This window comes from Diadema setosum, chromosome 2, assembly GCF_964275005.1.
Source record: "Diadema setosum chromosome 2, eeDiaSeto1, whole genome shotgun sequence".
NCBI classification, from domain to species: domain Eukaryota; kingdom Metazoa; phylum Echinodermata; class Echinoidea; order Diadematoida; family Diadematidae; genus Diadema; species Diadema setosum.
In genome coordinates, this window is record NC_092686.1 from 7,342,422 (window position 1) to 7,353,520 (window position 11,099).

Below are 11,099 nucleotides of genomic sequence, written 5' to 3' on the forward strand. Positions count from 1 at the left end.
TGTTACCAATGGTGCAAAAATATAAACATGCATTGAAATAAAAACAGAACAAGGGGCAACAGAAGCACTTTTGATGAAAAATTCTCAAACATGTTTTTCACTTAGTGTGGCCCACCTCTTAGATGAAGTGTTGTGGGGGGGGGGGGGGGAGCTGAGCAGAGTCAAAAGGAATTTATCTCACCCTCCCGTCTTTCACCCCTCCAGTTTTTAAAGTTTTCGCAACCACTGTACGGTCTGTTTCCAACCACAAACGTGAAGACAACAAGATGAGAAGATGGCAGAGTCGCTGTCATGCGAGGCAAGGAGCTTCCCTCCCCTGAGTACAGCTAAATTTGGATTAGCCAAGTATTGATTTCGGGACCAGTGAGACACCAGCTAAAAATTGCTTAAACCGGTTGGGGGTAGACTGATGAAAACCTAGTTTTTTTGTCAACTAGAGATGGAATCTGTTTCGTATTTCGAGAGAAAGCTGAACCCCCCACCGATGTACCTCAGTGAAAGAATCGTGGGTGGGATAAAGATCAGTTTGGAAAATGTTCTTTCTTTGTAGCATGGCATGGCTTTTTCAAGCAAACATAAACCAAAGCTAACAAACTAACAAGCAAACAGAAAAAAAGAAAACAATCCAAAACCTTAAAATCCATTGTGAAAATATCTTGGTGGCTATTTTGTCCATTTGTCTAGAGATTACAGTCCATACAGACATTTTCTTTTCCCCCTAGCTCTTGTCAAAGACCAATATCTTTTAAAACTTTTTTCCCCCACACTGACAAAAAGCAATAGCTGTGCAGTGTGATTAACATGATGTTCTTTCTGTTTGCAGAACATCTCTTTGATAATGGGATATATTCATTTCACGATGACTTATGTTGGGGACTGCTGCTGAATCCGAAAATGTATGATTGTCATCACAGGTGCACAATGTACATTGTTGACATGGCATCTGGCTAGTGTTTGCTCAGAGAAATGGAAAACCCACAGAGGCCTGAATTAAAAGTCAATCTTCATGACATGGCAATAATGTGTTGTGGTACAAACAAGAACTGACAAAAAGAAAAGAAAAGAAAATAAATAGAAAAAAAAATACCCAAGTGGTGAATGTATCACAATCATTTGATAAATGTTGAGATATGGAAAGGATTAAAAAAGTGGTTCGCAAATTTCCAAATCATCACCATGCTGTAAAGTCACTCTAACAAATAAAGAGAGTGAAAAAAAAGTCGGTAAATTTGTGATATATTTTGAGGTATTAAATGAGAACCGACAGAACAAGTGACAAATGTTTAAATGCATTACAGTAATGAACCTATTTTATTGTGTGATTATACTATACTCTTACGGATGTAGAATATGTCTTTTTTTTAAAAGCATGATATGTTTTGTACATTTTCTGTTTAAAATGAAAGTGAATAAAAGAAGGCAATAAAATAAAATTTATTGAATCATATATGAGTGACAGGGAAAAAGAAGTGTGCAACTTTTGAGAAATTGTCTCAAAAAGAAGAGCTACCAAGATATTTATGAAGGGATGATTTTAGACAGTATTGTACTGACTCAAAAAGACTCACCATATGCTGATCGGCAGAAGTGGTCCTGGGGATGTGAGGGTTGGCAGCTGCAGGCGATGGCGTCGTGAACCATGCATGCCAGCATAGCCGCCACCAGCAAAACTACCTCCATCGGATGCATTCTGTCCTCAAATCTTTTGCAAAATATCCACGAGATGGAACACTTAAGTTTTGTTTTGTTTTCTTCGTTGTTAAATCGCCTGCAAATCCACAGCAAAATTCCTTAGCATAGAGAAGGATTGAAGTGTTCGGAGAGTATACTCCTTGAATCTCCAAATCCAGAGGACGAAGTGCGCCCGAGAGTGGCTCAAAGTCCTTAGCGGGGGCAGATTATCTGATGGTCGGCAACACGTATCCTGGGTCGTCGCAGACAGATCCGAGATTTGGATCTATCTCTCTCTCTGATGGGAAGTGAAAGTGTCTGTCGTCTTCCAGATCAAAGTTGCTCCATTTAACTTTCTGATTTCTTTCTGCCTTTTTTTTTTTTTTTTGGATATGTTTCTTCTCTTTTTCTCTCAGTCACCTCTCTTGGAATTTCCAGAGTTTTTTTTTTTCTTTTTTCGCAAAGACGCTTCCCAACTCACAGATAGCACAAAGATTTTCTTACTTCAACAAGAGGAAGCTCTAGTAAACTGCGCCTCATTCACAACACCAAGAGGAGTGATGATTCGGGTTCACGCAGTGAGAGAGACAGTGAGAGAAGTCCAGAGAGAGGCTTGGAAAAATAGGAGTGAGCAAGAGGTTATGAAGCGATCCTGTCACTCTCGGTCCGTCCGGTGCCGCGATGCAACTGATACTAGTCGAGTCGCTGCCGAGGGGGGAATTATTTATGTATCTATGAAAAGGTGTTCTAAGCCTGGAACAGGCAATGGGACAGCTTTTATCTGACTCACACTTTTATTGCTGCTGCTGCCGCTGTGCAGAGAAATCACTGGAAGTGGAGCGGTGGTGTAAAGCTCTTTCCGAAAAAGAGTGAGAGAGGAAGAGAGGAAGAGATGGGGGGGGGGGGGGTTGTCGATCTAGACTGACTAGACTGTAATTCACCACTTGGGGGCACTCTCCAGGAAGCATTGACCTCCTCGTGAGAGAGGTGTTATCAAGAAATTCATCTTGTATGGGGTTTAGAAAATGAATGGACTTTAAGGAAATATATAACATATATATATATATGACCACCCAGCTTAAAACCCACAAAAAGTAGGCCAAATTAAATTTCCACTTTTCTACGTATTTCGTAAGAATAAGCTCTAAGCTTTAGAATGTTACTTGTTAAAACTGGACCATCCTAATCTATTCAGAAAGTGTTTTTTATTAAAAATAAAAGAGTATTACAAGGTGTAGTTTCATAGAAAAGGAAGTAGAGTCCATCAGGTGTGCTGTTCACACGTAACAATGAAAACATGTTTTATTTCCCAGTAAAAGCAGTTCCTGTCCAAAAAGAAAAAAAAAAAGAATGGTCCAGAAAAGGTGCTAATATCTCTTTGAGTTTTGCTTTGAGCCTCCAAATTTTTACAGTAGGTAGAGAAAAAGATTTCTCTCAACAACAAACTTTGAAAATTAACTCAAATGACATATTTTGGTCCATTACAGAGAATCCAAATCCGTGACTTTTTGCTGGTTTTGAGCCTGGCAATTACACATGTAATATACTATTTTGGAATATTAGTTAGTATGTTCCTTGGTTGCATTTTGTTGTCCCTGTTGTATATCTCCATATCTTGTCTCTCCATCTTCCTGCAACTTCCTGTCTCTTTTGTTTCCTTCACCCTTCTGACATTTTTATGCATATTCAGTTTTGGTAGAAGGGGTCTAGGTATCAAATACAAGTGTAATATTACACATGAATATGTGTTTTTTATTTTTTGGTGAGACATGCTTGGCAACCTGCCTCACTACTTTCTGAGTTATATATTTTGTTTGACACATATGATACAATTTCTTTTTTGTCTTCCATCGACTTCCTTGACCCCAACTTTTCATCAAGAAATTTGTTGAGTAGTCAACCCCTTACTGTATACAGAGTCCTTTCAATTATTTGCACAATTCTACAACTAAAATCAGCCTTGACATGATTAGGACCTTTGCAAAATAAAAATGGATATGACAGTGTTGCGAACATGAACTTATGACAAACTTTGTCATTGACTTCTTCCATTACTGCTTTGTCCGCTGCCCCTCCGATGTTATCCTCAATCCTCATGATGCCAGTAACCATATGCCATTTTCCTTCTTTAGGGGTGTGGTCTGCTTCCATCTACCATTCTCCTTCTTTAGGGGTGTGGTCTGCTTCCGTGTATACCATTCTTCTTCTTTAGGGGTGTGGTCTGTTTCCCCTCTTTCCAGCATCCTCTTTTGTTGGGCTGGCTTGATGACCCACTTTCTGCAAGCTCTTGTGTCATAATTCAAGCTAGTGTAACAGCAGGGTTTGGCTTTGGGTTGTCACGGTGAATTTTCAGAGTTTTGGGTTACCCCACTGGATGGAGTCGATGATGATGACAATGATGATTTAATCCTTTGTGACATTTTGCGTGATTCTATCACGCATCTCATTCCACAGAGAGCAGGAATTCAGGAAATACATTGATAAGCTCCAAGTGGAAATGGTCTGCCATAATTGCATAATGCCATCCTATTTCATAATTCTACCTGATTATGTCCTTCAAGGGTGAAATATTGTAATGTTGGCTGAAAGGTCTTGGCAAACTCCCAAACAAGTTTTGTCATAGAGTTGGGATGTTACCATCATGTGTCTCTATTCTTTTCTCGTTGAAGTCATGAGAGATTTTCAGAAATATACCACCCCAAAATATCAAGACTGCTTTTTTAGAAGTGATATTATTCTCAAAAATGGAAAAAGACAAGACTAACACAGTTTATGATAGAGTACCATTCTTGTTTCTTTTGGCTACATCAGCCTTGACATAATTTGATAAAAACCTACAAGTTGAGGACTGTTTAAGCAGTCCAAGGGCATGGTCTAGTTGATTTAGATATGACTGCCTATAATTCATAGGTTAGCATTATTTACATTTGAACTGACATCATAATTTATGTTGCTGTTTTTTTTTTTCTTCTCAAGCAATGCCTATCTTACTCATTACTCACACAATTCTCATATTCTCCGTATTTTTGTTTTGTTTTGTTTTGTTTTGTTTTTTTGTTTCAGAACCAGACAGGCTGTTTTAGCAGTGGTTTGACTCACCAATTTAAATACAAAATTGAGTATAATGTGGTTATGCTGCTCTGTAAGTAAGATATGCTAAACAACTTCAGGATTTTTTTTTTTTTAGGGTTTTTCTCTTTTTTTTTAAGAAGAAAAAAATGAACACAAAATGTTGAAATGCTAACAAGCTCAATATAAGAATGTTGATGTACCACCATGGCTAGGGAAGAATTAAAAGCATGATTAACCACTTTAGCTGTGGTGGTTTCATGTTATTTCTTGACATTTTTGATGAAATAAGGAGGATACATCTTACTTAAGAGATCTCCGCAAGGCCTGTAAGGCAGGAAACGTGACAGAGAAAATGTTTTGCTAATTCCTGCAAAGATTTGTTTTCTCTGCAGGTAGTCTGGTCAAGGTAGAAAATGGTGTATGTTATCACACCTTGAACAAGAGGCTAGGTGTATAAACATATCTTGAGACCTGGATGTTTGTTTTGATATCTTCATCCCAATTTTGTTTGGCAGTGAAAGCAAGGATTGTAGATAGTGGATAATTTCTTCTTCTTCTTCTTTATTTTCATACCAATGAATCCACCTCGATAAATCTCGGAAAGTTTAAACTGCCTGTTAGTATAATGACACTAACTCAAGATATAGGATTGTGTATTTAAGGTGCAAGCAAGTGTACGTATAAATTTTTCTTCTTAAAAAAAAACACAAAAAAAACAACAACACACACACCGATGATTAAGATGTTATTTGACTTCATTCATCATTAGCTATGAAACCATTACAAAAGTCACAGTTGGGTAAACTCTGTTTTTGTTTTTTTTTTTGTTCACACACACACACACACACACACACACACAAAGTGATAGCCAGTCAAAGAAGAACAAATGTCCCTAATTTTTGTGTTGCTTTAAGGTGTATGTTCCCCTGGAAAAAGATACATGTTTCTAAGTGCTTTAGTTTCTTTGTTTTAGCTTTTGCAGAGGACTTTTCAGACCTGTTGAGTATGTGATGTAGGTATAATTGTATGGAAAGACGTCTGATATAAAGTAAACATGGTCAGCTTTGATGATAATTCCTGTTAACTTGTTACTGTGGGCCCTTTCGTGGAACTGCACAGTAATTAGTGCACATCCTGCCTTCCCATTAACTTTAATCGTCATCTTTTTCTTTCTGTTCTGTGTCATATACCTTCATCACCTTGGCACATAGAATTCAGAGAACTATCTCATAACCTCCCAGATTAGATAAATTTCATTATGTTGCACACATGGTCCTCCTGGTTCCTGTGTGTAATGAGTTTTAAGTCAACATGATCATTCCACTTTTAAAGAAAAAACAAACAAACAATACTACATCAATTCCAATGCTCGTATGCCCTGCATGAAATGATAAAAACTGATTTCACAGTGGCAGATAATGACAAATACAAAACAGAGAATTATTGATCAGAAAAAAAAAGAGAAGTTGTTACATTGCAAGTCATACATTAGTTGTTTATACTGGAGTGGTTGTCAGGAACTAGAAGTACAGCAAGTGGCCAGATACTGTTGATTTGTAACTAAATAGTTGCAGAGAAAGGGTATGCTGGTGAGTACATTGACATTTCACTCTGTTTAATTTAAAAGAATTTGATAAAAGCTTAACTATTTATCACTATGAATTTTCTGTTAGTCATAATCCAAATGATATATTGGTAACTAATATTTAATAAGTCAATGAATGATGAATGGACTTAAAATGTTTGGGTTTCCATGACTGAGGCTCATAAAAACCCAAATACTAGAATGTCACAAACATGGGAGACATTTGATGCCCGCATGAATTTTTCCTGTAACTCTATGGCGTGTATGATTACAAGCATTTTTGGTAACATTCCTTTGTTCCATGAATAACTCCCATCAACATCTCACCAGTGGGTCAGAACATTAAGAGCCTGATTCTTGCTCAGGTATTATGACTAGATTTGAAAATGAAATATTCCTTCACTGGCACCCAAACCGTTAGTGTCAGATATCAGGCCAGTCGGATCCCAGCCGTCTCCACCTATTAAAGTACTTTGGATCATTTCTTAACCCGTTGAGGACGGTTTGATTTTGCTACAACACGCAATTTCCATAGAAGCCGAGTGTGCTCGGGACTCGTCCTCAATGGGTTAATCTCACAAGGGAGTTACTATTCCATGAAGTAGGCCTAACAGGTCAAAACAAAGATAAAAACAAATCAACTGAACAAACAAACACACCACACAACAAATATTAGACTTCAGTTATGATACTCAAATCAGACATGCATGGAGTTGTCAGAATATAGGCCTACTCAGGAATTTCAAATGTTATTTTTTTAAGGGGGAAGGGCTGTATCATAAAGAATTGCATTGAATTGTAAATCTGATCACAATGTGGTTAACCATAAAGCTCACTGTCAGGTTATGTAAATCTCAGTAGTCAGTAGTACTGTTTAATATTTTTGTTTAAGCCTTTGTTTATTCAGGAGTAACACATTTCGAGTAACTTTGTCTCATATGCTCCCTCCTTTGATTTACAAGAAAAGCATGTAAAATACTGATATACACAATTTTGATACCCACAACTTTGAAAGAAAGCAGTGACCCAGTTCTTACATAGACTTCCATCAAAATTTTTGAAATAGTTGAAATACCAAATTGTCTATAAATCCGTGCAAATCCACAAACATTTGGTCATTTTCTGTGTATGTGTTTGTACTACCAAGTACTAGTGTTGATCTTCTCTCAACTCATTTTCTGCACAAGTTTTTATCTTCTATTTCTTTTTTTATTATCAGTGTGAGGAGGGCAGTGTTGTGTCGGACATTCCATCTTCTTTGTCTGTTCTCTCGGTCAGTTTTCATAGCCTTAACTTTCTCCCTCAGTAGCCTGGAGGCCAAGAAGTCCAAGCAGATTTTGCCACCTTGACCGAGCGGTGCTGATGACACGAACCACATCAGCCCCCCCCCCAAAAAAAAAAATCTTTCATCTCTTCGTGGTACTTTTGATCATACAATATTATGGACACGTTGTGTCTTTAGGGGACATCAAAAAAAGACTCGTTGAGGATAACGTGTTGTGCGAGTTGCCGTATTAAGTGTGGAATGTAGGGGCCAATCTTTTTAAGGAGATGAAGCAACGTGCTTGCGGATCTTGTTGATTTTGTTATCAGTGGAAAGGAATTTGTGCCGCTTTCCATTCACCATAAACCTGATAATTACAGCAAGGTTTTAAGACTTGAGTAGGAGAGACTGAAAGATAAAATAGGGAGAGAGAGAGATGGAAAGAGAAAGAAAAATTGGAAGAAAGAGAAAAAGGGGGCAGGAATGTGGAGGTATGTGTTTCTGGGTGCAAAACATAGCTTATGATATTATTTTTCTTTCAATGAAACAACACCAATCATGTTTGTGAGTGCAGTTTTCTATATGTTTATCAAAGGTCTTGATAAATGGTACATTTGCTAATATATTTAGCAAGGCAAGACCAAACATGTAAACCATTTTTTTTTTAAAGGTTCAGATGAAAATTCAAAAGAATTGATAAGTGTCACCAATATACTTATGGACAGGTAAAACTACTTCGACTGTTTTTGTGTGTCCTTTTCATGTGGAGCTTGCAAGTTTGATATGTTTCTATAATATCTGTAGCAGTTAGAAATTCTCCCTAAAATCATTTTAGCCAGTAGTTTGCTGCAGGGAAAATAGAGCTCCAATTTCTATATCTAAGGATCACAATACATGTAAAAATCACATTGACCTGAAGATCAGTATGCACTTAAAAATTACTTTACACCTAAGAACCGTAAGATGTACTCAACTGTTAATCTTCATGCAGCTAAAAGGCATTATTTATCATTTGCAGATGAAACAAAAAAACATCTTTAGCACTTCAGAATAGTTCTAAAATGTGAGTTTGGGATAGAAACAACCCATGTAAAAATTGTAATCGTTATAATCAGTGTTAAGTATTGCTAAATATACAAAGTGTGAACAGTAGTTATAATAAAATTGTTTCTAGACTAAACTGTCTACAGTTATGGTTTAGTAAGAAAAGTAGTGATATCTCCATATATTTTAGGCTTTTTTTTGCATAATTTCTATATGATAGGATGTTTTGTGATAGAACTGACCTACACATATGCATCAAATGTGATCTCTCGAACATTTTTTAAATCACTGCTCGCGATGGTAAACAATACCTTTACAGTGGGATTTGAGTAGAAATATATGGGTGTTTTCTCTTTAAATGGCAAACTTGTTTTCAAAACCCAGCCCAAGATGATAGAGTTATTTCAGATCCCCATTCTACCCTTGGCATGAAAAAGAAAAATCATTCAAAATTCATGATGCATATGGCTTACACGTAAACCTCACTACCACGATATGTCATGGATGATTAAATGTGTCTGATCGTCTATCCACTCAGGGTGACTTTAGTGTAATATTTAACTGGCTTTCTTGGAAGACCTTTCCTGACCAAAAATGCCAAACTGCCCCCTGCCCTTCAAAGTCGTGATGACATACTTTTGCAATATGGAAGCTTGGTGTTGATTTGAGGCTCGTGGGAAAAAGAAGAAGGAAAGAAAATAAAAAGGATAAGAGTGGGGAAAAAATCTTACCCCAATAGTTTTGTATAACTCTAGAAGTGCTATCAATACAACTGTGGTGGGTTAGGAATTATGACAGGACAAAACAATCAAGCTTGCCATTAAGACAAAGTGTAGCACATTTCTTTTTGAAGGTACTTCTATAAACTTTAAACATTCTTTAAAATAAAATGTTTGTATGTGTGTATTAATGAAATCAGCTAATGTATCAATTTCTCTTTCTCTAATTTTCCTTTGCATATCTTGGCATTCTGGCATCCGTGATTCCCTTTTGCAGGTAAGTCACAAAAACACAATATTAAAGGGAAAATAAAGGATTCTTTCACTATGTGTTAATTTGCCTGTCCCCTCTGTTAAAATCAGATCAAATCTGATTTTATCTCCTTTTATAGGTACAAGACTCTGAATGTCCTATCTGACATTCATCATCTTCTCTGATTGAGACACTGCAGTGATTTTCTCTGTGGTTTGCAAGAAGCATATCATATTGATTTTTCTTGTATATTTTTGCATGGTGTGATTTTCATGTTGATTTGTCAGTTATCCCATTTGTAAAAGTAGGCAGCAATGGGTGAGTGACCTGTTTCTCAGGGCATTCAGACGCAAGAAATTTATACTAGAACGGTATAGCTATACCAAAATGGTATAGCTATACGATGAATTTATACGTCTGAACGCTGACTAACGAAACGACGTATAATGAAACGACGGTCAGAGCATCGTTTCGAACTAGAACTTGATAACGAATCAGCATTCCATCGTGTGCATTGTGCGTCTGAACGTATGGCGACCATAGAACGGTATAACTGGGCGGGGCTTAATGGGAGCGAGCACGAAAGGTGACCTTACCAACATGCGCAGTGAGAAACTGCACATCTATACGACGTTTTTCCGGAATGGTCGAAATTAGCGTCTGAACGGTCTATCGGCTATACGATGATTCTTTATACGTCGTTTCTTTATCGAGTTTTGGTATAAACTGGCTTGCGTCTGAACAGGGGGTTACTCTCCTCATCTCTCTGGACTTGGGGTGCACTGCAAACTTTGCAAGAGGAGAAATCCTCCAGGATTCAAGAAAGCAAGCTTCGTATGATAACTTAAGACTGTGACTTTGGCTACGGTCATTTCTTATTCAACTCCTACATCCAAGTAATACAACAATGTGTGAATGCAATGTGGAGGTTGTATATGATGCAAGCCTTTCCATGTACTATGACATCTCACTGTCCCTCAATAAGTAATGGAAGCTGCCTTATGCATCATACATACAGTGGGTTATGCAGGGCAATCGGACCATATATTTCCTGGTTGCATTGATACTTGTTCATGTGTTACTACAGGCGCTTGACGATACATGTTTAAGCTCCATATGTCATGCAATGTACCATGATCCACTCCATGGCACATGGAAAGTGTGTGACTAGAATAAGTTAATAATGGGTTTGGTTCATAGAAATTAAACTTTTTTATTCTATTTTAGAACAAATCAGTATTCATAATGAAAACATCATGCTCGTGACGAGACAATTTAGCTGACAACACAATCTGGAAAATGTAAATAGTTTTCAAGCAATATGAAGGGGAAAAAAAAAATCATGTTCTGTGAAATATGGAATCACTAAAAGGCATTGCCCTGTAAAGTGTGATTGATTCCTAAAAGGAAATCTCAAAATGATATTCGGTGGAAAAAGGGAAATGGCACAGAGAGAAAAGATCCAGGATTGAGATGAATTTCACAAAGCCA

At 37.2% G+C, this 11,099-nt stretch overlaps 1 protein-coding gene across 1 annotated transcript in view; it reads right to left on the bottom strand.

Annotated features, from left to right (window-relative positions):
* The window catches only part of LOC140239373 (metalloproteinase inhibitor 3-like), a 65,370-nt gene extending 62,909 nt beyond the window's left edge, over positions 1-2,461 (bottom strand). The window contains exon 1 of the mRNA XM_072319234.1: positions 1,569-2,461. Coding sequence (XP_072175335.1) covers positions 1,569-1,689 — 121 coding nt within the window. The 5' untranslated portion in view covers positions 1,690-2,461. The remainder of the gene's footprint in view (positions 1-1,568) is intronic.
* Positions 2,462-11,099: the final 8,638 nt, after the last annotated feature.